The sequence below is a fragment of the Poecilia reticulata genome, linkage group LG15 (genome assembly GCF_000633615.1).
Source record: "Poecilia reticulata strain Guanapo linkage group LG15, Guppy_female_1.0+MT, whole genome shotgun sequence".
Taxonomy (NCBI): Eukaryota; Metazoa; Chordata; class Actinopteri; order Cyprinodontiformes; family Poeciliidae; genus Poecilia; species Poecilia reticulata.
In genome coordinates, this window is record NC_024345.1 from 23098916 (window position 1) to 23125046 (window position 26131).

The 26131-nt window shown below is 37.9% G+C and overlaps 4 protein-coding genes across 8 annotated transcripts in view; 2 read left to right on the plus strand and 2 right to left on the minus strand.

Moving 5' to 3' along the window:
* Window positions 1-433, minus strand: part of btaf1 (BTAF1 RNA polymerase II, B-TFIID transcription factor-associated) — a 30013-nt gene extending 29580 nt beyond the window's left edge. Inside the window, exon 1 of the mRNA XM_017308826.1 lies at window positions 23-433. Coding sequence (XP_017164315.1) covers window positions 23-42 — 20 coding nt within the window. The 5' untranslated portion in view covers window positions 43-433. The remainder of the gene's footprint in view (window positions 1-22) is intronic.
* A 4816-nt stretch (window positions 434-5249) lies between these two features.
* ccnj (cyclin J) lies at window positions 5250-13827 on the minus strand. Of its 2 annotated transcripts, XM_008429991.2 has the most exons (7): window positions 13610-13827; window positions 12710-12867; window positions 12425-12516; window positions 9337-9547; window positions 8262-8561; window positions 7219-7378; window positions 5250-6127 (listed from the first exon to the last, which is right to left on the minus strand). In XM_008429991.2, the coding sequence occupies exons 3-7, from the start codon at window positions 12491-12493 to the stop codon at window positions 5803-5805; spliced, it is 1065 nt and encodes a 354-aa protein (XP_008428213.1). In that variant the 5' UTR covers window positions 12494-12516; window positions 12710-12867; window positions 13610-13827; the 3' UTR covers window positions 5250-5802. The 2 variants fall into 2 exon arrangements, with proteins under 2 accessions (XP_008428213.1, XP_008428214.1); XM_008429992.2 differs by lacking the exon at window positions 12710-12867.
* Window positions 13828-14088: 261 nt separating this feature from the next.
* Window positions 14089-19796, plus strand: LOC103477091 (uncharacterized). Of its 4 annotated transcripts, none has more exons than XM_008429989.2 (4): window positions 14089-14364; window positions 14890-15192; window positions 15287-15454; window positions 17959-19796. In XM_008429989.2, exons 2-4 carry the CDS (start codon window positions 14907-14909, stop codon window positions 18942-18944), a joined length of 1440 nt encoding a protein of 479 aa, XP_008428211.1. In that variant the 5' UTR covers window positions 14089-14364; window positions 14890-14906; the 3' UTR covers window positions 18945-19796. The 4 variants fall into 4 exon arrangements, with proteins under 4 accessions (XP_008428211.1, XP_008428208.1, XP_008428209.1 ...); XM_008429986.2 differs by having other exon boundaries at window positions 14089-14328; window positions 14887-15192; XM_008429987.2 differs by having other exon boundaries at window positions 14089-14328.
* Window positions 19797-20896: 1100 nt separating this feature from the next.
* Window positions 20897-25965, plus strand: znf518a (zinc finger protein 518A). Its single transcript, XM_008429983.2, has 3 exons — window positions 20897-21077; window positions 21839-23731; window positions 25075-25965. The coding sequence occupies exons 2-3, from the start codon at window positions 21853-21855 to the stop codon at window positions 25734-25736; spliced, it is 2541 nt and encodes an 846-aa protein (XP_008428205.1). The 5' UTR covers window positions 20897-21077; window positions 21839-21852; the 3' UTR covers window positions 25737-25965.
* Window positions 25966-26131: the final 166 nt, after the last annotated feature.

Below are 26131 nucleotides of genomic sequence, written 5' to 3' on the forward strand. Positions count from 1 at the left end.
AGGCGTTACAGGGACAACTTACCTTGATACAGCCATGATCATTTGTTACAGGAGCTTCAACTTCCCACATTCAGCATTGGTTGTATTCCTTCTTTTCTTTGAGGGTTCCAAAACGGTAGAGGATAGTGGGCGAAGTCATTAGCTAGTTAGCTGCTAACTACGGCCCTGCCGGGGCTGTGTGATCCTCAGCAGCCCAACGGTTCACGAAGACTCCGAGCTCTCACAACCATGTCTTCAAAGCCGTCCCTGCTGTCCTTATACTTTATATTTCCACAAAATACAGCCTAACGTCGCCAAGCAAAAGCTCAGTTTATCCTTCAGAACTCGTCGCGGATAAATATTTTAACCTAATAAGGATTAGAGAGTTATTTTGTTGCACGCTGAGGGCGACCAAGAAGACTGTTTTTATATGAGGAGCCATCTTGCATTTATTCCTTCCTCCATGGCAGGCGAGGGCTGATTGGCTACAAGCGTTTGGGAGAGCCAATCAGAATGCATGTTAAAAGAAGAAAAGAATATAAGTCAAAAAGAGAAAGAAAACACTTCATACTTTTTTCTTCCTAAGCGTGGAGCACCGTGGACGTTCCGCTCTCCACGCATGCATTCGCTATGATTATGTATAATTACAAATAGACATCATTATATGACATAAAAATTACTTTAAATTAACAATATTTATAATATATTTATAAAATCACGCTCTTTTAAAACATTTACTGAAATACCTGCCTGTTAAGACTTGAACTGGCCGTGGTACTGAAATAATTTAAAACGATCAGCCATGTTTTTTCTGTAAACTCACTAATATGTAGTTCACCTTTCGGACAAGTCAGTTTTTCTTTGTGCTTTTCTATATATTTTTTTTCTTTGAAAATCGTCATAAATTCAAGATAAAATCTAACCACCGATGAATAAGCATCCGTGTGTACACATCCGTCTGATGACATCACATAAGGGGACTTCTCAGAAACCTTTTCAGAAAGCCTTTTGTATTTCACATTTATTTAAAATTCAAATATACTTTATTATTTCCAGATGTAATTTAAAAGTTGCTTTAACTCATATTGTGTATTTTTCTTCTAAGAGTAGTTGTACATGCTGAATAATTTAAGATTTTACCCAGCTTTAGCAGTCTGTACAGCAAATTTAAGGAATCCTCTGACTGAAGACACTTTTATTTATAAGAGTCAAATAGAGATAATGTCAATAACTTTATTTATGTTCCAGACATTCCATTGTAGTCCACAGAACAGAGCAATTCTTTTTATGTCTTTGGAACATATATTTTTGTAAAAGTTTTCTTGTTCTGCTTACATATTTTTTGCAAAGCTAGTTCAATAAATAGAGTGATGAAGAAACTTATATATTCAGTGAACAGAAGCTGCACTTTTTGATTTTATGCAATTTGATGACTTAAACTGATATTTTAGAGTTTAATATTAGAAGACATCAGTAGAATTTATAATTATTTAAAAATATACTTATTGTTTTCCATAATTCTGTGATATGATTATGATATTTCGCGTCAGCTGAATATGTGGATAGCATTTACAGTTTATTTTGCAGCAAAACTATTTTTAGCCACCTTTTACAATTCTGTCAATTTGAGCTCTCCCAAAGGCAACACTTTGAACGTTTTTCCTCTTCATGATGTGAGTGTTTTCTAATTGTTGCCATGTCAACCAGGCTTTTCTTGGTTTCAGTCCTTTTAGCTGCAGTTTCAGATCTTCAAATCCTCCGAAGTATGAAGAATCGCTTGAGGAACATTCAGTCCAACAGAACAGAGCTCCTGCGGTCTGAAAGGATTTTATCACATTACGAACATCCTGTCTGTATTCGGCATTTTTGCTTATGAAACATTGTTATGCAATCTCTAAAATGAGCTCAGGGCAGGGTAGTTTGGATTAAAACAGCATGTGTGCACACATGTAAATGTCAGTAAATCCTATTTAATTTCATCTACTCTAAATGTGTTCTTTTTTTGTATTTTTGATTTGTTATTAAACTTTGTATGACACTCTTTAAACACCACAGTCACAAACAGATTTGTGTTTTTTCATTCTGCGTCTCTTCAGCCTAATTTAGTTAAATGTATTGCAGCTTATTTATGTAGGACCAATTCATAATTAGTGGCATCTCAAGGTTTTGTGTCAGTTGAATAAAATTCATATTATTCAATCAAGTCAGTCAAAAATAATATAGTAAGAAAACATAAAACAAATATAAACAGAAATTCTACACAGGAAATCAGAATGGTTTAGAAAACAGAGAAAACATAAAGTCAATGACATCAATAAATAAATATTTCATACATGAAATAATTATTTACTTTAATTTTAATTTTTGTTTCCATCTGACCTCCAACATTCACTCAAAAACAACAAATCTAAAGTTTTGTTGTTTTTGTAATTCTTTTATAGCAGCCATAAACTAAACAAGGTATAAAAACAACATGTTGTGGATACGACATATTGCTTTTAAGATCTTTTTTGCTGCTTCATGTTGTCAGATATTTAAATTAAGTCTTTCTGAAAATAGTGAAATTAAAGCAAAGAATAAACCAACAATGTGTATTTGTGGTAATTTTGTAATTTAACATGCAGGCAACCATAGTTCAGGTTTTGATTCCTCTTTTCCCCTTGATAAAATTAATAATTACTTGAAAGCTGCTACTTGTATCTATTTACATTTTTGTCTAGTATTTGTCATATCAAGTAGAAACCTTTCTGATTCTTGTTCTGAGATTAAATCAGGCAAAATAAGGAGAATACATTTGATTTCTTTCAGTATAATTTTTATATTATTGTTCTGGTCATTTTTTTGTTCATATTTGACCTAAAAGTGTGTTTTGTTTTTTTCTCTTTAAAGTTCATGCCACCATGGCCTGGCTGTTTTGTGGGTTCAGAGTTGAAACCAGAAACAATATTTTCTGGGTTTTATTTTTTGCTGATAATGAAACATACAACCATGCAGGACTCATGTTATTATAGGTTTAGTTAAAAAAGCTCTGGTTGTTTTTGCTCACACAGAGAAACAGATGGGTGAGTGGGCTGCTGGGTTTTTCCACACAGAACAACGAGGCAGAAATAAAAAATTAAGAGGAAGTCACTGACTGCCATTATTTTTTTACTTCCTCACTCCTGAATCTTCTCTGGTAATTATCTGGTGATCGCAACATATTTATATTTCAAGTCAAAGTTTAACATTTTGATACATTTTTGCAGGACTTAATCCTAATCGTTTCACAAGGTTGAAGCGTACTAACTATTCCTCCTCTGTTCTTAATCTTTACAGGGTTTCTGTAGGATTTAGATCTGGAAACTAAAAAAAAAGGATGGTTTTTTTTTTTTACCATATTTTTCATATTTTTGGTTAAGTTTCCCTACTAATAGAGCGAAAGTTGACCCATTTTTTGTTTTTCCATAGATACCACCTGACTTTAATTCAAAATGTCGTATTTTATTTTTACCGACTTGGTTTTGTTCTGACTGGATAACAAATTAACGATTTGGAGTGGCCCAGGCAGAGTCAAAGATTCAGTGGAGGAAGCTAAAGATTAGGCAAGAAGCTACAATTGATGAATAAGTGCTAGTTCTATTGGCGCCGTTACCTAGCAACGCCAGCCAAGCTTAGCCCGTCACTTAGCAACGCCAGCCAAGCTTAGCCCGTCACTTAGCAACGCCAGCCAAGCCCAGCCCGTCACCTAGCAACGCCAGCTAAGCCCAGCACGTCACTTCATATTTACACCCCAGGAGAAACGGGAAGCCACAGTTTACTGAATAAAAGTTTTTAAACAGTCTGATTATGTTAAAAAGGTGAAACATACAAAAGTTCAGTTCAGTTCCCACTGAATACTAGTATTTAACTGAAAGGTTTTGATTTGTTTAAGCTTAAGTGGGAAATTATGCTACTATAGTAAAATATCAGTTTTTATTTACATATCTCTTTACCGGGAGTCAGAGTTGGGTAGTAACTAGTTACATTTAGTCAATTACATTTAGTTGAGTGTTTCAAAAAAAAAAAAAAATAAATAAATAAAAATAAAAAAAATATATATATATACTCTTTTTTTAGGAGTATTTTTTACTACACTGTATTTTTTTTTTACTTTAGTAATTTTATTATGAAGTAGAAATTTTACTTACTCTTAACTAGTAAAAAATTCCTAATTTTCTTCCCACTGAATGAAACATGTTTTGTACTTGAATAAAAATATGTTGAAGTAGTGCTACTCGCACTAAAGCACAATTTTTGGGTACTCTAAAGCTGTACAAAACCAAATATAGAGGGTAAATATGGTAAAGCAATGCGTTAAATCTGCTTCCTTCTGCTTTTCGCCATCCCATTTTAACACGCAGGAACCAGAAATCCATTAGAGGTTTTTACTCACCACAATGTTTTAGTGACGGGAAATCATTTCAGTTCAGTCTCCTTTGAGATTTTCATTCAGAAACAAGCAGTCTATTCAAAAACAAACTAAGAGTTTGAGAAAATGACAGCGTGTGGTTCTCGCCTTAAAGAAAAGCAAATGTGTTTGTTTTAGCTGAACTTTAAATCATCGGTCTGTTTTTACGTCTTCGGGGCCGAAATTTCTTTTGAGAAGTTCCAAAGAAATATATTCTGATATTTTTCTCAGGAAAATCTGCAGAATGATTAAGATAGAAGGTTGAATTTTTTTAATTTCTCATTTTCACGTCTGAGCTGGCGAGGAAGATTTCTTAGCAGTCAACAGACAACAGATGCTGCCCTCTGGTGGCTGTCAGCTGCACCTTCACCAAAACATGCAGAAGGTTTCGCATTACTTTCCACATTTGTTACGTTATTGGAAATTTTAGGTGGTGGGAAAATAAAAGCATGGTTGTTTCCCTCCCCCCTCCATGTTTGTTTAATAAACATGCAGATAATTTCAGAAAAACTCAGTTTTTTTCTAGAAAAAAAAACAAGAACATTTGCTAGAAATTTTTTTTAATTCTTACATCAACAGAAATTTTCTACAAAAAAACTTTTATTTTTACTTCAAATGTCTAACATTTTCATTAAAACTTTTTCTATAAGTTTTCAAAGAAAATTTCTGAGATTAACCAAAATTATTGGCAAAAATGTTCTCCTTTTATTCTATCTACAATGGCCCTAATACACCATTGTAAAAAAAAACACTTTAAAGTTTTGGATCTATAATAAATATCAATCTACTTTGTTTGCTTGATTTTAGTTTTTTTATTTTTGGAAATAAAGAAACAGACTCAGTGTTGCAGTCATCCATTTTTAAGGATTTTTATACAGTGAAACCGACAGAATTTCAAGTTGTAATGTTTTCCCCCCCGAACCGGATCATCAACACAGGTTTGCGTTTTATTTAAAAGGACAATAGAAGCTGACTGAAACTCGGGGGATAATTTTCACGTGCTGCAGCATCTACCATCTTTGTTCTTGACATTTGCCCTAACAACTAGAGAAAAAAAATTAAAAAAAGAACAACGCAACAAAAACTCTTAAGTTAAACCACAAACTTTGACATAAATCCCCCCCTTTTGGCTCCTGCTGTCTTAACTTTCAACACAGGGTAATTAATACTTCAGGTTGGCATAAAATGAACACAAGGCTTTTTGGTCTAGCAGAGATTGGTGCAAAACAGCGCATTGACATTCACTCTGTATCTCAAACATTAAGAAAAGAAACATCCTCATGTATTGCACACTGAACGGCTCAAAGTGCTGCACAAATCTTATCAAGTCTCTGGGAATTAAAAACAACATTCTGTACGTTCAAACGATTGCGTCTGGCTCTCCGCTAAAACGACGATTATCTGTCGAAGCACGGCGCCTGGTAGCTGTAGTGCATGCTGACCGGGTACGCCCGGCTGGGAACGCCGGGCTTCAGGTCCAGACAGGCGGCGGAGGCTTGCGTGTCGCTCTGCTGGGGGCCGCCGGGGCCTTGCAGGTAGGATGCAGACCTGTGGCCGGCGGCCGGGCCTGCCTGCAGGGCTTTCTGAGGGAACTGCATGGAGGGCAGCTGCAGGAACTGCGACGCAGTGGCTGGCTGGCCTGAACTGTGGAGCAGCGCCTGGCTGTGCTGCTGCTGAAGGCACTGCTGCTTATTGGCCTCCTTCACATCACTGTCATGTGCACTGGAAAAAAAAACAATGTCATATTTATAATCCTTAAACTGCATAAATAAAATCCTTATGTTTACCAAATTAAACTAAATCCTCAGTTTAATTTTGCAAGTGATTGTGTGTAAACTACAGAAGCTGAGAAAGGACATTTTCTGCATACATTTCTTCCAGATAATTTTCTGGAGATAAATTCATTTGCCGATGGTTTTCTTGAGAGAAGGAGTAAATTTCCTGTTGTCCACATTTACTTTTTCATGAAGGTTTTCTCGAATAAAGAAATTTATTTTCTTATGGTTTTCTAGCTTATACTTTTTCCCAATGGTTTCTCTGAATAAGTTATTCTTCAGACTGTTTTTAAGATAACAAGTACATTTTATGTTTTCAATATAAACTCTTTTCCTGAAGGTTTTCTCGAAATAAAGAAATTCATTTCCGATGGTTTTATCGCTATAAGTTAATTTTCACTTTTCGGAATATACATTTTCCAGATTATTTTCTAGATTAGTTAATTTCCCGTTTTCCACATATACTTTTAGCCCCAAACCTCGAGGGTTTTCTTGAAATAAAGAAATAATTTTTTTCCTGGTTTTCTGAAGGAAACTATAATTTTTTTTGTTTTCTTTATAAACTTCTTCCCCATAATTTTCAAGATAAATTCATTTTCTGATAGTTTTCTTGAGCTAACGAGTAAAATTCCAGATGATTTTCAAGATAAATAGTAAACTTTCCAGTTTCCCACAAATACTCTTTTCCTAAGGTTTTCTCAGGATAACTTCCCATTTTTCGTAAAAACATTTTCTCTTTAGATAACAATTTAATTTAACTTTTTCCGCAAATACATTCTCTCGATAGTTTTCTCGAGAAAACAAATCCATTTTCCGATGGTTTTCTTTAGATAACGAGTAAATTTTCCGTTTTCCGCGTATACTTTTCCCCAATGGTTTCTCTAGATAAGGAGTTAAAAATATCTCAAGTTAATTTTCATTGAGATATGAACTCCTGCTCAGGTGAGCCTGCAGAATACAAATTAATCCTTCGCCATTCAAATTTTCAATGGAAACTCTCGTATGTTTTCATTTATTCACAGTCTTGGCCTCTCTCACATGAGCAGCTTCTCCATGCAGGGTGTGAGGTTTTCCCAGGCGTAGCCGGTGAGGCGCTGCAGGTGGGCCGGCCAGCTGGGGGAAAGATGGAGGATGAGGCGGGACGCCGCCACGCAGGCGGCCGCCACCAGCGACGGAGCAAAGCACAAAAAGATGTGATCTATGGAAAATGTAATAAAAACAAAACACAGATCAGAGGAAGAAAACAAAGGTGTTTCATATTAAACCTTTTATGTCAATAATTTTCTCCACACTAAACATTTCAGTTTTATCTGTATTTATATTTAAAAATAGAAATACAGAATTCAGAGGAGATACTTGGAGGAGGGAAGGAGGAAGGATGAATGGAAGGAAACGTGGACAAAAAGAGGAAGAAAAAAAAGAAAGGAAGGAAGAGAGTATACAAGAAGGATGGAAAAAAGGAGACAGGAAAGGAAGGAAGCATGAAAGCATGGACACATGAAGGAAGGAAGAGGAAAAGGAAGGAACCAAGGAAGGACAGAAGGAAACGTGGAMAAAAAGAGGAAGAAAAAAAAAGAAAGGAAGGAAGAGAGTATACAGGAAGGATGGAAAAAAGGAGACAGAAAGGAAGCATGAAAGCATGGAACATGAAGGAAGGAAGAGGAAAAGGAAGGAACCAAGGAAGGAAGGAATAAATGAAGGAAGTAAGAAAAGAAAAAAGAAAGAAAATAGGAAGGAAGGAAGAAAGCAAAGAAGAGAGAAGGAAGGAATGAAAGAAGGAAGCAAAGAAGGAAGAGCAAACGGAATTAAGCAATGAAGGGAGGAAGGATGGAAGGAAGAACAGAAGGAAGGTGGAAGGGAAGGACAGAAAAAAGAAGGTAGGAACAAAGGAGGGAAGAGAGGAAAGATGAAAGAAAGCAAAGAGGGAAGGAAACAAGGAGGGAAGAAAGGAAAGAAAGACATAAAGAAGGAGAAAGAGAGAAAAACAGCGAGAGAAAGAAACTTGTTCCATTAGTCCCTAAAATAAATCTTCAACACAGAAAAGTTCTCTGATTTCCTCGGCCTAACCTTCACCAGCGCACCTTGCAAGGAGACTTCCAGGAAGTAGTCTGCGTACTTGGCCATGTACAGCTTGGGCTTCTCCAGGCTCACCATGGGCCAGCCGTCATGCAGATCTCCGTCCAGGACGCCGACGGACAAATAGTAATCAATGAAGTGAGCTGCGGTGGGAAGGTACAGGTTCCAGCTGAAGGTTTCCAGCAGCAGCAGCTCCATGTGGAGCAAAGCCTGCTTGGTCAGGACCAGGTTCATGGAGCTCATGCAGCCCAGGCTGTTCAGGGTCTCCAGCTTCGGCACGCGGTCCTCCCTTTCCTCAAATTTACCTGCGTCAACCGGAAGAAAGTTAGGCGCATCAACAAACCGCTCAACATATTATAAACGTTCTTATTCTGTTGGCCAAGTTCCACATACATGCCTGCAAATTTGCTAAAAACAAACCTAACCTCACTGTTTTTAGAGCTTATTTGAGATGGGGGTTTTTTTATTCTTTAAAATTGTGCACCAACTGTAAAGCTATTCATCACTTAAGGCTAAGTTAAGTGATGAATTTAATTTGTAACCTGTTATTTTTTTCCTCATTGAATCCTATGGATTTGTTACACCAGCACCTCGAGAATACTACCACCGTCTACAATTGTGTACTCTTCCTTTGTAAATAAAGTTTATTTTAAAAAACCAAAACGCTCAACTGCCTGCTAGCGAACAGGCAGTGAGTACGCATGCGTGCGCAATTAAGCGTTCGCGACGTTTAGAGGAGCTGTCAGTTCGGCATACGACAAAAAAATAAGCTAATAAATTGTTTCGATGATAACTAGATGGATATATATGCAGTGTCATAGTTTCAAAGTGTTTAAAGCAGCTGCAGCTGCAGTCAACTACAAAACGCGCCGTATAAAACTTGACGATGGTCTGACAAGCTAACCGCTAAGTTTGGCTGTCATACAGCTGCTAATAAAGTTTATGATCCAACATCTACGTCACTGTTGCCGATTAAATAAAAGGACAGCGCATACTTGTCTGACAGATATAGCCGTCAGTTTTTGCTGCGCCTATGGCGATCTGACAGCATCTGAACCGAGAGGTCACAGATACACATACTTGCCAGAAGGAGACAGGACAGAGAGACCATGTGGAGCTGCTGCATGGTGACGTCATAGCGGTCCATGAAGAGGTCCAGCAGGTAGACGGCCAGGTGTCTGGCCGCGGGGCAAAGGCAGAAGCGGTTGCAGATGATGGCGATGAGGTCTGCAAAGTATCGCCTGAGGTTCAGCTGAGGGGACTGGCCTTTGTAGGACGGCAGTTTGAGCTCCTGTTCCAGAATCACAACAATAATAAACTGTACAACACAGGCACGATGCACAACTCGAATATAAATATATGCTGTTGGCATCTGTAGCGCCTTAACCAGTCACCAAAATGGACAGACAATATAATAATAAAATAAAACACAAAGTAAAACAATAATAATCCATAGAAATCTGGCATAACATTATGACCACTGACCTTTAAATTGCATAACTACAGATGTTTATAGATTGCACACTGCAAAAACTGAAATTTAAGTAAGATTAAATATCTTAAACTAAGGATATTTATGCTTGTTTTCTTTCTGAGTAGATAATTTTGGTCACAAAGAGGTTTTATGTTAAAATATTTGATGCTTACGTAGTTAATTATTTCAGTAAGATATTAAAGCTTAATATTAAAAAAATATTACTTGTTATGAGTAAACTTCAAGTCTAGAATTAAATTTTTAAGTAAGATTTTCTTATTTAAAGCGCAAAGAAAGGAAAAGAAAACTCTTATTAAACAACAAGTGAGCAATTTCTTCCACAAAGATGATGCGTTAAAATTTTATTTTTATTTTTTTAAAAGCTGGAACCTTTTATATTCATGTGTTTCTGGTACATCTGCATATCTGATGCACATGTGGCTTCTGTAAACATCAATGGAAGGCAAAGTTGCTTCTCTTCATCCACTGGGGATTCATTTTTGCTTTACAAAACGGTAAAGACTATTTTGTGGCAACAGGAGTTATCCTATCAAGCTACTAAACCCTAAATTTCCATCTCAGTGCTAAACATGTTGCAGTAACACAGTCGTCATCAATGCTAAATGTTAGCATCCAGAATTCACATTTCAGAATAAGCTCCAAGTTAATAGCACTTTGCACCAATCGTATGGTTGGATAACCTAAATAGCAGATTTTTAAAACAATCAGGTAGAGTTCCCAAAAAATGTACATAAGAGTAGAATGACTTCAACATATTTTTACTCAAGTAAAAGTAAAAAGTAGCCGTCCAAGTAAAGAAAGTATTTGGTAAAAAGTCTACTCAAGTACTGAATAAATGATCAAATTATCAATCGTTTAATCAATCACTTTTGGTATTTTAAGGACAAAATGGCAATAAGTAACAAAAAATAACCAAATTAGGCAAAAGTAAATTTTTCCCAATTGGTTTCTTTCAATAAAAATCTTAAACTTTAACAAAAACTGTTGGTGTGTGTTCGTGTCTGGTGAATTTTTGGTTAAAAGATGTTTCATTCAGTGGGTAGAAAATCCAGAAATTTTACTCAAGTAAGAGTAAGAAAATATTTGGTAAAAAAAACAAAAAATCAATGGTAGTCAAGTACCGAGTAACTGATCAAATTATCAAACATTTAATATTTTAAAATGACATCAGACAGACCAAAATATAAAGTTAAGAGGAATTGACAATAATTCATATAAGTAAAAAAAATAACAAAATCAGGCAAAATTTACTCCTTCCAAATCAGTTTCTTTCAATAAAAAAACTTATGAAACTTTAACAAAAACTTGAGGTGTGTGTCTGTGTCTAAACAAACATGTTTGTTTTTCATTCAGTTGGTAGAGAATCCAGAAATTTTACTCCAGTAAAAGTAGAAATACTTCATAATAAAATTACTCACGTAAAAGTAAAGGATAGTAAAAATATTCCTAAAAGTACTTAAAAAACCCCCAAAATAAATGTAATTGAATAAATGTAACTAGTTAATACCGAATTCTGAAAACAATAAATAATTTTGTTGTTAAGCTTCTATGTCTATTTATTCAATAATTTACCAGCAAAAATTATTATTGAATTGAAAATGTAGCTTAGTTTGTTGATATACAGTTTGATTAATTAACCCTGATTAATTTTTAAAAATTAATCAAGTCCCACCAATAATTAAAAGCATAAAAACAGGAAAGCATAAAAATAAATTTAAGATAGAACCAAACACTTGTGGTAAATGATTCGATGCATCTCCAAAGCTTGTTGGTGGGATCCTGTCCAAGACCTACCAAAGGAAGCAATGGCAAAACTCACTGATGCCGACTCACTGATATAATAAATGTATTCTAGCTTAGTTTGCAAACAAACCTACCAGATCACAAATCAATTAAAAAGTCAGATCCGTAGAGGCTACACCTCACAACTTTCAGGAGTGGAGTCAACAAGTCAGGGCAGAAACACAGCTAACAGGCAGAATTGGGGAAATATTATTTAATTGCATTTACTTGATAACTTTTTTGAAAACGTTTACTTTTAGCAGAATTTTTACTATTTTGTTTTTTTTATTTTACTTTTACATTAGTAGTTTTATTGTGAAATATTTCTACTCTTACTTGAGTAAAATTTCTGGATTTCCTACCCACTGAGTGAAAACAAACATGTTTTAGCCTAAAATTTACCAGGCAGACCTGCAGTCTTTGTTAAAGTTTCATAAGTCTTACATTGAAAGAAACTTATTTGGAAACATTTTATTTAACATAATTTTGTTATTTTTCGTTATTTATATAAATTATCGTCACTTTGGTCCTTCAAATACCAAAATTTCCACTCAACTTTATATTTTAGTCCGTCTGATGATCTAATTTTTAAATATTAGATGATTGACAATTTGATCAACTACTCACTACTTGAGTAGACTTTTTACCAAATACTTTTTTACTCTTGAATAATGTCTTGGACATTTACCTTTTACTTTTACTTGAGTAAAAATATATTGAGTGCAATTGTTGCTACCTGCTGCAGGGATGTGGTCATAATGGCATGCCTGACTGGTAAAACATCAGTAACGTACAGGATGAACACAAGCTATCAAAAACAATATAGATACACTGAAATTGTTAATTATTTTTTCTCCATTGTGGCTCCATTTGATGGTCAATCGCCCTCACTTTGCATCTGAGCGCCTGGTAAATATCTGCAGCAAGTTGTCCCTTCCACCATTGGTCCTCTAGCTCCATTTAAGACAGTGCTTTGAAAACCTCTGGAAGTCAAAGCAAAGTTAAAGTGATTAGCACACTCATACTGTGTGCTGAAGATGCGCTCTCAACGTTTAAAACGCAACGTTTGCACACAGGATTTCAACAACACGCATCGATTAGCGATCCCGTGGGTGTCATAACTCGACCGGCTTTTCCAATCCGTGACGTGGAAATGAATGATCGGTGCAGACTCACCCAATGCGCAGGTTCACTGGAGTAAAAGTGCAGTTTAGACTAGCCGATCATGCTTTGCTTGGTCTCGTTGTTTTAGGCTCGCAGGCTGCAGCAACACGAGTTCTTCAAACTACACAGGTGCGTTCAAGTGCTGCTCGAAAAAACGCAACGCTCCAAGACTGTCAATCAGAACAGCCAACCAGAAAGACGCCATGACACCAGAGAAATGGGGTTCGGAAAGTGAAATAAACATCAAAATGTGAATGAGACATTTTTAAAGTTATCCATCTCAAATCTTCATGTTTTTAATGCCCGTTATTTGATTGTGGTATCTTTACATTTTATTCAGCACTTGAAAGCATCACTGCCAACTACGGGCCCATAAATTACTGGGTAGTTTTGTAATTGGGCGTTTATGGGGTGTAAAATTATATTGTTCAAAATTACCAGCAGTAATATGGATTACTGTCATAAGGGTCAAACAAAATGGGGATCATTATTCAAAGTGATATTTTCACCATGTTATTAATGTAATCATAAATGACATAGTTTCAAACTAAATATTCAATTAGCAAATTAAATATTTAGTCTGAGCCTAAATAATTAGCTTTATCTAAACCTTTAGTTAGCAATTATTAATATTTAGCTTGAAGCTAAAGATTTAGTTTCAAGCTAAACAGTTATAGCTAATCAGTTATCTAAAATATTTAGCTACTAGCTAAGTATTCAGTTTTCATTTAGCTACTAGTTTCACTGGTAGCTACTGAAAGCTACTACCTATCATTACCAGCTTTCACAACTAAATATCTACATAATAAGATAATATTTAGCTTGAAACTATACTTTGGAATTAAATATTTAACTTTAAGCTAAATAGTTAGCTAATAAACATATTGAATGATTACATGCAATTTTACTTACTAATAAGCAGTAGACTACCAAAATAAGGGTCTGGTGAACTTGTATAATATAAACCTTTCACTTCAGTTTTTGCTCATGTCTCCTCTTCTTTTGTTGTTCCTTCTCCTCTGGACATGTACAACATCTCAGCTTAAAATAGTGAGCCATTTAAATGGTAATTCAGACTTTTATCAATGGGCTCACCAGCAGGAGTTGATGTGGAAGTTCGCAAGAACCGGCTTTTACTTTGAGGGTTTACTTCCGGTTATTAGCAAGTGAATTTGCAGCTAAATATTTACGTTGGTACTTAAAATATTAGTTTGAAACTGTTACATTTATGTATTTTTTCTCTTATGGTAGGCTAAATAATCACAATTATTGCCGTTAATTTTTCACCGCGTAACTTTAGAAACGGCACCCCGCAGGTGTTATATTATTTTATACTTTGACTGTAGGAGGCGCTGTTTCTTCTGTACACCTCAAATGTTCCGTCCCACGTATTTTCTCACCACAAAAGAAGATATTCATGATCAAGATATACATACAAAGCTACTACATATCTAAAATTTGAATCAGCTAGAAAAAAAAAACCTGCCACATATCTTGCATTGTGAGCCGCAATGTCAAAAACATTCATCGTATGGGCAGGCCATTTTCACAATTACGTCAGATGACTTCCTTTCTGACTCGTTGCGGTGTATCTGTACTTCCAGCGTGCTTCTGCCTCGAAACTGGAAAATGTACGTATACTCATCATCTTTAGGATATAGCGAAAGGTGAGGTTAATAAAACAATACTGACGTGCTAATTAACCATTGCAACGTTATCCGTTATTGTTAATTTACCATTTTCTTACAGTGTATAAGGGAAACAGCGTCTGATTAGACGGTAAGCGAGCTAGCAGTAGAGTTAGCCAAATGTAGCTAAAATATACGCCGGTTCATGTCAGTACTGTAACGTTAAAAGGTTTACTTTTTCTGTCAACGTTAATAAAAACAGTATGTATCTGTTAGTTAGTGATGGCAACGTTATCCATTATTGTTAATTTACCCTTTTCTTGCAGTGTATAAGGGAAACAGCCTACAATTTTTAATTCCGCTAGCTAGCAGCAGCTTTAGCCACGGATAGCTAAAAACATACACTGCTGCTTGTCAGTTCTGTAAGTTTCAAAGGTTTACTTCCTATATTAATGTAAAATCACGGACATCTTCTAACACTGTTGCTTAGTGTTGTAAATATTAAATCATTTACATATATGATTAATAATTATTTTGTTTTGTTGTGTCCATCTTTCTCAGCAGCAACCCACCTAACAAACATGGCACAATCATCAAGACGTTGCTATTGCAGCGTACCACGCTGTTCTAGCAACAAACAAAAAAACCCATATTTGAGTTTCCATGATTTTCCCGTAGACCCAGATATACGTGCCTGTTGGGTGAGAGCAATCAGGAGAGATGAGGGACCAAGTTTTCAAATCATCCGTGGGAGCACCTATGTCTGCAGCCAGCACTTTGCCCCGGAGGACCTCAGCACATCAGCCAGTGGAAGAATTCGGATTAGACAAGGAGCGGTGCCTTCTAGATTTCACTGGAATGATTGGGGTAAAGGGAGGACGACAGGGTTTAACATTTTTTTAAATATTATTAACAAAAATGTGTCCTAATTGAAGTGTCTCAACATATTTCCCACGTCTAGGGAGAAGCTTACAAGCTCCTGAGTCTGTTTTCATTCTAACCAAAAAGTATTTTGGTGCTGCTGGCCAGGATGACTTCCAGAAGATGCCTGACCCTGGGGACTGCACAGAGGAGGGATTGCTTGCAAGTGCAGTGGCTAAAGATCATGACTATGCCTGCAATCTTCCGGGTTAGTGTTACAGAAAGTGTCTTCTACAAAAAACACATGGCAGTGAATAACATTGAAACCATCTCTAGAACATTTCAGACTTGCTAACTGGTGGAAAGATCGTTAGTAAATACATTTGAGTGAGGAGGAGCAGCTTTGGTATCCATCTATAGAAAATATTGCATATTTTGTGGTTTTCCCTTTGAATAAGCTTTATATTTATAAAAACTCAAGTAAAGTTTATTTGTATAGCAGCAACATGGCATGTGTGCCTTGTGCATATTATATACACAGCTCTGGAAAAGGTTAAGAGACCACTGCAGAATTATCAGTTTTTCTGATTTTACTCTTTATATCAATGAATCAATCAAATTTTATTTGTATAGCACATTTCAGCAGCAAGGCATTTCAAAGTGCTTTACATAATTAAAATAAAAACAGAAATAATCAGTGAGAAGGAGAGAGATTTAAAAAAAAAAAAAAAACATTACATCATTAAAACGTCGAAAAGAAAGAAGAAATTAAAAACATTAAAGACATAAAAAGATGGAAGACATCAAAACCGGCACTCTAACCCTAATTTAGCCATAAGCAACTCTAAACAGGTGGGTTTTAAGTTGAGATTTAAAGGCACCCAGTGTTTTAACTGTTTTACAGTTTTCTGGAAGTTTGTTCCAAATCTGTGGTGCATAGAAACTGAATTCTGCTTCTCCTCATCTGGTTCTGGTTCTGGGGATGCAGAGCAGAACCAGAACCAGAAGATCTGAGGGGTCTAGACGGTTGGTACAGTAATAACAGATCTTTAAGGTATTGTGGTGCTAAACCGTTCAGTGATTTATAAACTAACATCAGTATTTTAAAGTCTATTCTCTGAGCTACAGGGAGCCAGAGAAGGGACTTTAAAACTGATGTTATGTACATATACATACTCAAACATATCTATATGTTTGAGTAAAATGAACATTGTTCTTTTATTCTGTGAACTACTGACAACATGTATCTGAAATACCAAGCAACAATTTCAGAGTATTTATTTACAGACAATGAGAAATGGTCAAAATAACGAAACAGAAGGAAAACTTTCAGACGTCAAATAATGCAAAGAAAACAAGTTCATATTCATTTAAAAACAACAATACTAATGTTTTAACTCAGGATGAGTTCAGAAATCAGCGTTTGGTGGAATAACCAGGAGGTTTTCAATGGGGTTCAGTGCAGTGCGCCTTCAGAACGCAGGCAATAATACATTATTCTAAACTATTTACAATTAGGCTAATAAAATTATGTACCACTTGCCGCCAGCGCAGATCACTTCTCTTTGAGCGGCGTCTGCAGATGTCAGAGGTTTAATTTATAGCTCATCGTCTCTGTACCTCAACCTGTGTCCCGTTCAGTCCACTGCGTTTTCAGTTTTTGAATTAGTTTATCACCTTCCTTGATGGATGCAGCTACATCTTCATTTTCCCTCTAATTGTGACCAAACTAGGAAGAAATTATTGTATTTCATTTATCTTTTGTGTTTTTTGATTAAATAAAAACCCTTTTCTGGTGCCCTTATTGTTCACTATGTATATGTTTGTCTTATTTAGAGCAACTCAACATATCTCATTGAAAACTGCTGATCTTACTATGAACAAACTATTTGCCAGCTAGTAATATTTGACATTTGGGCCATTTTCTCTCATTATTTATCGACTCGTCTGCATTTAACGGGTCATTAAGACGCATCTCATTCACTAATGTCCGTTTGATAGCATAATTTATTTTTATAATGCTGTGATAAACAGTTGTAGTATGCCGACAACATGCTAGCTAATGTTAAAAGAGCAGGATAAAAGCAGGTAGCCATGGCAACCAGTGAGAGTTTAAAGTACATGTGTCAAACTCAAGGTCGGGGGCCAAATCTGGCCCTTTGTAGCTTTTTATATGGCCCTTTAGACTCCAAATTATATCAATTAGTCCCTCCAGTTTTTCACAAATGCACAAAACTCACAATAAATCGACAAATCCTCACATTTTATTCTGATTTTACTGCAATATTTCTCTCAAAATTGGCCAAAAACACATTAAGTTTAAGTTACCGCAACCTCAGCCTCACTTGATGTCAAGTCATAGTCCATGACCGATACGGCAGTTAATAAGAAGTCATGTTTAACCCCACACATTAGGGCAAACATCGTAAAAAATCCGTACAAATATTTCTAAATTAGTGCCACAAAATCTGTGATTTTGATTGCAAATAAACCACAGAAACGATCACAAAATCCCAGATGGGCTGACCAGTGTGAAAAGATGTTCAATTACATTATTGAATTTAAGGAAACTTTTACTAAATACTGAAACAAACAGCTCTTTGTTGTATTGGGTTTTACCAATACATTCTGACACAACTGGCCCTTTAAGGACATCCAGACTTTGATATGGCCCAAAATGAATTTGACGCCTCTAGTTTAAGGACTCCAGTGATGAGGATAGCGAAAGTTGAGTGATGTCTCTTAAGGTGTATGTTTTTTCTTTTCGCTCAGGTAAACTGGACACTGCCACACGGAGAATTGAAGAGCTGGAGCTCCAGGTTTTGTCGTTGGAAATGGAAATCCAGCAGCTGACTCTTAAGAAAAAGCTGCCACTGATTTTCAGGTTTTGCGTCACAGATGAAGATTTTCGTCACTACACGAAATTCAACTCGAAGGAGGTCTTCGCTGTGTTTTGGGAGTCGGTTAAGCCTTCTGCTTCAAGGCTGGTGTACTGGTCCAAGGCACAGCGGTCTGCAGAAGAAACGCCTAGTCCTCAGCGAAAACCTCCGCTCATCGACGAACTGTTCATGTTTCTTTGTCGTGTTGCAGCCGGACTTCAGGAGAAGACTTTGTCGTCCATCTTTGAGGTCAGTTTGCCCACAGTGAGTCGCATCATCTTAACGTGGACTAGCTACCTTTACCAGGTTCTTGGCTCGCTGCCGTTGTGGATGACAAGAGAGCAAGTTGAGGCCACCATGCCTGACAAGCTCAAGCAGTGCTGCCCCCAGGTGAGAGTGGCAGTGGCCTGCACTGAGATCCGCTGTGAAACGGCACGCTCCAAAAACCACACCACCTTTAAAGGTCTGATTGGCATCGCTCCATGTGGGATCATCACTTTTGTATCCAAACTGTACAGAGGCTCCATCTCAGACATAGAAATAACTCGGAAATCAGAGATTTTGGCGCTGCTTCGGCCCGGAGACGGAGTAGTGGCCGACGAGGGTTTCCGGATTGAGAAGATTCTGTCAGAGGTCGGGGCAGCACTCATCGTCCCTCCACTAACAAAACCCACCAGTAAAGACACCCAGAAGACCCAGGCTGTTGCTGGACTGAGGATTTTGGTGGAGAGGGCCATACGAAGGGTGAAGGAGTACCAAATCTGGGACGGTCTTGTTCCTCTTTCTCTGGTCGGTTCTGTCAATCAGCTGTGGGTCGTCTGCTGCCTAATGGCAAACTATCAGGGACCGCTTGATCTAAAAGGAGACAAACCAGTCTAGAGCCTCCATGCTCCTGCAAGCCTCACTTCTTTGATGAACATACACTCGCCGGCCACTTTATTAGGTACACCTGGCTAGTACAGAGTTGCCTTCATAACTGGTTTTTATATGTTTATCTTGGCTGAATAGGGATCTTACATTTTCCTGTAACCTGCTGCTGAATTTCCCCTCTGTCAATAAAGGATATCTCTTTTTTTTCTTTTGAGTAGGAACTTGGGTAATTGGACTTAAGAGTTAAAAAGAACCCCTGATTGACCCCTGATCTCTGCAGTGTTTCTAACATTCTCTATATCAAACCGCTGACACCGAACTGATCAATAAACCCATTCAATAATTTCAATAAAGCTCCACCTATCTCACCTTTAGGGTGCAACCTACAGCATGGCTGGTCTGTAATCAGCGCTCTGATTATTTCACCTTTTACCTCATTAGGAACTTCCTGTTTCAGCTCCTATTTTATGACAAATATAGTTTTGTAAACATGAAAAGACACTAAATGAGCGTCTCAATACTGTATGATAAAATTGCATGTTCATTAATATGCATTATCCCATTGGAGATATCTGTTTTTATGTTAATTCTATTGAAACTTATTATTGGTTTACTGTATATCTTGGGGTTCATTTGTAGGTTAACCTTTTTTGTTCGTTTGTTTTTTGTTTTGCCTTCGTAAGTCAGACAGGAAGAGCTGTGGGGCCATTTTCTATAAGTATAGAAACAGGACCAGCATGCACTGGGGTGGGCTTATGTTTTGTTTTTTTTAAGCAGGAGGAGAGGAAGGAAACAATAGAAAGATAAATCTGCATTTATTGCTTATCATGGTGGAGAAATAAACCGTAAAATGCAACCTTGCAGCTTTTGCATGTTGGACTTCTTTTTTCTGTGAATAAAATATAACCACATAGCAGAAGTGGCTCATTGATTATTGATTTCTGATGTAGGATGTTTGGTGTGAAAACAAAACTGTTCAGTTGAAAAGTTCAATTATTCCAGTAACTTGGTAAAACACATGTAGATTTATTACCTGATGTTTTCAGGCCTCTCTTTTTTTGTGTTTTTTTTGCTTATGAAAACATTTTATATCATAATTAAAAGTATTTAAAAAAAAGTTATTTTTAAACAAAATCTAATAAACCAGCGTAATCTGTCCATTCAACGTGGCCAAAGTTGGGATGTAAGTAGTTGCATACTCAATTACATTTACTTGAGTAACTTGGAAAAATGTACTTTTAGGAGCATTTTTACTATGTTGTACTTTTTACTTTTACTAGAGTAATTTAATTATGAAGTATCTCTATTCTTGAGTAAAATTTCTGGATTTTCTTCCCACTGAATGAAAAACAAACATGTTTTAACCAAAAATTCACCAGACACAGACACACACCTGCAGATTATGTTAATGTTTCATAAGTTTTTTATTGAAAGAAGCTGATTTTTGAAATATGTTTAGTTATTTTTTGCTACTTATGTAAATTATTGTCATTTTGGTCCTTAAAATACCAAAATTTCCACTTAACTTTATATATTGGCTTGTCTGGATTATGTAATTTTAAAATATTAAATGATTAATAATTTGATCAGTTACTCAGTACTTGAACAGACCTTTTTACTCTTACTTGAGTAATTTCTTTGACTTTTTACTTTTACTTGAGTTCAATTTTTGGGTACTTTACCCAAAAACATGACTACACTGAGATTAAACTTCAAGTGGATCCTGTTTACTAATTAAGTGACTTCTGATTAACTTTTATTTATTTATGGCTGGAGTAAAAGAGGCTGCCCCACCTTTCAGTTTAGTAGTTGCAAAATAAAGGAAAAAAAAACAGAAAACCGTTCAATCCTTTAACGTCACAGTTGTGCATTTCACATTAAATATACAATATACTTTGCGGCTGTAACGTGTGAAACTGTACAACAAGCTCAACAGGAGTGAATATCCCAGCAAAGCGGAGTGAAAGCAATGGAGGCAGAGGAACAGCTGAGTGTTTGTGTGGAGCTGCAGGCCTGGGACAGCAGCAGCAGCAGCAGCAGCGAGGAAGCTAACGGCTAAAGCTGCTCACAGGCTGTAATCCCCGGATGAAACCATCATGGCTGCCACTCGCTGAGCTGTCAAGCTCTCCACAAAAGAAAAAGGTAAAGAGGAAAAAAAATACCCCAAACACCCGAGACAACTCCACATTTACTATGAATTTATCCCACTCGACAGCTTTGTCTGCGGTAATAAGTCGAGTCGGCGTGAAAACGCGGTGGTGTGCGGGAACTTTATCGTCGCGCTTTGTGCTCTATAAGTTATTTCGTCTTTGTAAGCTCCTCTTCTTAAGCGTCGCGTTAATTCAAACCGCAGTTATCGCCACTAAATGCGTGTTCCGATATAAACGGAGACGCTCAGTCGCTCTCTTTTCCTCTAACTTGTGTTTCTATGTCTTCTCTGCGCGTTGCGAAGCGAGTCTTTATCGCTTTGTTGTGGTTAACTTTTTAACTAAACAATGGACCAACGACCCCCCTGGCTGTTTGTGCTCGGTCGTTTCAAGTTTTAAGCGTTTCTTGTTTTGGTTTTTCTTTTAACAAGTCGTAAAACATGATGGGTTTTTAAAATTGATTTCGTTTGTTTCTTTTAAAAACTGGTTATGAATCTTGCAGGTGAAGCTATTGCAATTTTCTGCATGTTGTTGATGAATATCCGTGTTTGTTGTTTGTGACACACTAATGCCCACAGTGGGGTATTTTGGACCTGAGCCAAGCAACAGGTGGACCTGTTTAAGAACTACAAGCTTGTTTTAGGGGCTTACATTTAATTATGATCATTAAATTCAAGTAAAATAGCATCAAAATGTCTGTTTTTTAACTTCTAAACAATGCTGTTTTTACTAATAGCTGCATATTTTCTGCACCAGACACCAGAAGAAACATGGATGTTTGCACAGCCACCTCAACGGGCCACAGAAAACGGCGCGTCAGCAAGAAGAATAGAAGCTGGCACAGACGGCTCCACCTCAGGAAAACTGTCGTTCAGCCCCCAGCTATGCAAAGCCGAGATAAGAATGGGCCAAAGAAGATAGCGAAGAAGTGGGAGCAGACCAGCGTGTGGCCTCCATCGAAGGAGCCTCCCCGGGAAGCCCGCGTCACAAGCGACGGCGGCAGTACGCTCAGGTTCCCCTGCTCTCAATGCGGGGACAACTCGGATTATGCCCCCAAAGACCTGGCGAGGCACTTTGTGGAAAAACATGGAGGCAGTCCGCCCGTTTTTTCCTGCCATATGTGCACCTTTAGCGCCCATGAATTCTCCTACCTTCAGGTTCACCTGCTAAGCCACAAAGACACTTTTTCTACCTGCAGCATGTGCAACGACAACGTTCAGCGCACCTGGCCTGAGTTTAGTGCCCACCTGACTATGTATCACTGCTCAGACGGGAAGTATTCATGCGAAACGTGTAAAAAATTCTCAACGTGTGACTTTCGGGTGTTTCTAGACCACATATATAAGCATAATTTAACCGTTGAAGAAAAAGAAGTTGGTGGTCGTCAGTTCTGCGGCGGCGAGGCGCCTGAGAAATGGTTGCTCAATAAGAGCGTTAAAACTGCTCATGTTTGCCAGAATGGCAACCAGGGGAAAGATGGGAGGCGAGTTCACTCCATAGCAATGAAACCAAGCGAGCGGATCCCCAGAGCGAAGACGAGGTTAACGAGAAGCACAGTCAGAGACACCTGCTGGTTGACGCAGGACTGTCTGTCGCTTCCCGGGAAGGAGTTTCTGGATAAATACTGCCATCTTTCTGACCCACAGACAACGTTAGAAGAGACTCAGCAGTTTCTGATGCAGTCTGTCGCCGGGGAAACCGACGACCAGAAGTGGACCAATGCTCTCAAATCTGTTCTGTCAAACGTCCCTCAGAAAAACTCAGAAAACGGCATCGCGCCCAACACGTCAGATCTCGCTGTCCTCACGGTCAAGAACAAAATAACGCTAGCTCAGAACGGTGCTTCTTACGCAAAAAGGTTGAAAATGGCCCCCGCAGATAAGGAACCTACCTGTCCTGAAAGCGCCGATGGCGACTCTTTCTGTGCAAGTGACCAGAACGGATTTAATCCAAATCTGAAAAATCAGGCGCCTTGTTTGACTGAAAACAAACCGCGCAGTGACTTCTCGTCGTCTGGCGCTGGAACGCAGGAAAACCGGGAGAACCGCAAATTAAAGACTGATTCAGAGATCCAGGAAAACAGTGAAAAACTGGAAGAGCCTGCAGACGACGTGGGGATCTGCAAGTCGAGTGATTTAAAGTTGCCGAATGAGAGTGAGGGGAAGGTGAAAAAACGACGGCGGAGAAGAAAAGCCAGGTTTAAAAAAGTGCAAAGAAAAGCAGAAGGAAAGTTCTTTAAGATCGTCATAAAGAAGAATCTGGTGAAGAGGAAGAAGTGGGTTTCTCAAAGCTCTTCATCTCCAAAACGCGTTGAGATCGATGGTCATGTGGAGCCGCCAAATCTTCAGCAAAACTCCATCAAAGGTTCTCCAGCGGACCTTCCTGACCCGTCTCGACGAACTGCAATCTGTGACTCTGTACGACCAACTGAAGACGCGACGATGGAAAATGAACATCGAGAGATTCAGGACGACGTGGAGGAGTCACAGGATTTCTCCGACAAAAGCGGATCTGCTGAGGGAACAAGCGAGACGAATCCCGTGGCGGCATCAGTGACCGACGTGGGGACGCCAAACGAAGAGCCGGCAATACAAATATCCAACGAGGAGACGGAGGAGAAGAGAAGTCCTGCTGCTTTTTCGCCACATGGTAAGACGGTAATTTATTGTTAAAACTCAATGAGTACCGGAAAACCGCTTTCTGCGAAGAGAGGGTACAGACATCGATATGGACTTTTTATCGCGATATTTTCTTTCACTTTATCTTCAGTCGAGTCAAAAAAGAAAAAACACACAAAGCTGAATAAAGCACAAGACAAAATTAATTCAGTAATGGATAATATTTAATTTCCTGTTAACCAGAAGAACACAGTGTCACAAGAGCAAGTTTTATTGGATGATAAATTGTCCCAGATAAATTGCGATGAACAACATTGTTGCTTTGAGATATGACAATAATGACAAAACAATAATGCAGGAACGTTGTATTCTCAAAGATCAATAAACTTTAAATTTTAATCATCATTTTATACTGGACCTGGCAGACATTTAAAATATCCAAAATAAACAAAACGACAGAAATGACAAATAAAATGGACTCTAAACAAAATCGTCCTTAAAAAAAGGGACTAGTTGAGACCAAATCAACACTCCAGCCTTCATTCCTGTTTTTGATGTTCGCCTGGTTCAACACAAACGATGCATCTAAAAAAATGTTTTTGGGTTAATTGATTAGAAATTTGAGAGAAAAAGGCGCATATTAATAAAACTATGCCACTTGGAAAATGTTGGGTAGAGCATATTTACAGGCAAATGTCTTTTTTATATCTTAAATGCACTATTTATATACCTTTTGTGGAGTTTTGGACTAATTTCTGCTCTGAGTGTGATGTTCTTTCAGAAAATGGCCTTCTTTGAGTCTGTATGCACCAGTTAACAATTAAGCAATTTACTAAATTAGTTATTTCAATAATTGATTGATCACAATTAATCGTTTAAACCCTAGCATTATATTAGCATTATGTTACTTTAAAATTGTTATCAAAACAACAATATTATTGTTATTGCAATAATTTCTTCCTTATTTATCTTGACAGATTCAGCTACAACTGTTCTGAATATTTTGGATCCCATTCTTATCACAAAGTTGTACATAGGTGTGATATTATTCAGATAAACGATAATATTGTCTGTTTGAGAACATTTTCAGATGATAATGAAAAAAATGACATATGAATGCAAGCACTCAAAGATCAAAAAAGTTTAATTTCTAAATAATATTTAACACTGGAACTGGAAAACATTTTAAACAAAAAACAAGTGGCGGCTTTTCAATGATATCAAATGGGACAACCTCTTTAATGATTGGAAATTATGAAGCTTATTTTAATTTATCCTGCTATTAATTGATTTACTGCTATTTGTGACAGACCTAGCTGAATAATATTGCTTTACTGTAAATTTCTTCTTTATTAATCGCCTTATTTTTTACAGTGGAGGCAAATTTGGACTCTTGCGTTGAACGTCCAGCAGAGCAAAGTGATCAAGAGTCAAAATGCGAAGAGGCGTCGACAGATTTCAGCCAGCATCTCCTGAGCGGCGTCCAGTCACCTGAAGCTGAAGCGAGTCAGCAGGAGTCGTCAGCGGGAGCGGCGAGGCCTCCGTGGCAGCTGGTTCCGAAACATCAGCCGAGAACGCTGAGGTTAGTCTCCGTAAATCCGTCCCAGCCGGTCAAACGTCCGGCGGGAGACCAGCCCGTCGTGGTGCTGAACCACCCGGACGCCGACATCCCCCAGGTGGTCCGCATCATGGAGGTCGTCAACAAGTACAGGCAGGTGCGGAGAGTCCTGCTCTCCCGGCAGACTCTCAGGGCTCTATCGGTTCTGAGCGGTGGCGGGGCGGCAGCGATGACGAATGATCTGACGGACGGTCAGGGCGAGAACTCAGTGCAGGAGAGGTTCACCCTGAGGCTGAAGTTCCGCAGGGTGAGCAGGAAAAAGTACGAAATCGTGGGCGTGGCGTCGCCTGGCCGGGACGCCTCGTCGAGGGTCTCCTGCTGGTTCTGCGGCCGGGTGTTCACCAGCCAGGAGGAGATGATGCTCCACCGGCGGCGCCACCTGATGGACTGGAGGAAGCCAAACTGTGAAAAGTCTTAAACGTCACACACACTGGATGAGGCAGGGAAGAAGGAAAATTAAATCTGGAAAAAAACACATAATCTCACCAAATATTTTTGGTTTAGTTTCTTTTTTTAAATATCGTAGTACACTTTAAATAAGACAGAACTAACTAACAGATAAACTTTTAGTTAGTTTGAGTCAGTAATTCCTTAATATTACTGAAAAAGTACTAGTTTCATTGGCACTTACAACATGGGAAAATATCTTGGTATAAGTGAAATAATCTACCAGTGGAACTAGAACTGGGTTGCTAGGTAACGGGCTGGGCCTGGCTGGCGTTGCTAGGTAACGGGCTGGGCCTGGCTGGCGTTGCTAGGTAACGACGCCAGTAGAACTCACCCTTTGTCATCAATATTAAGGAATTATTTACT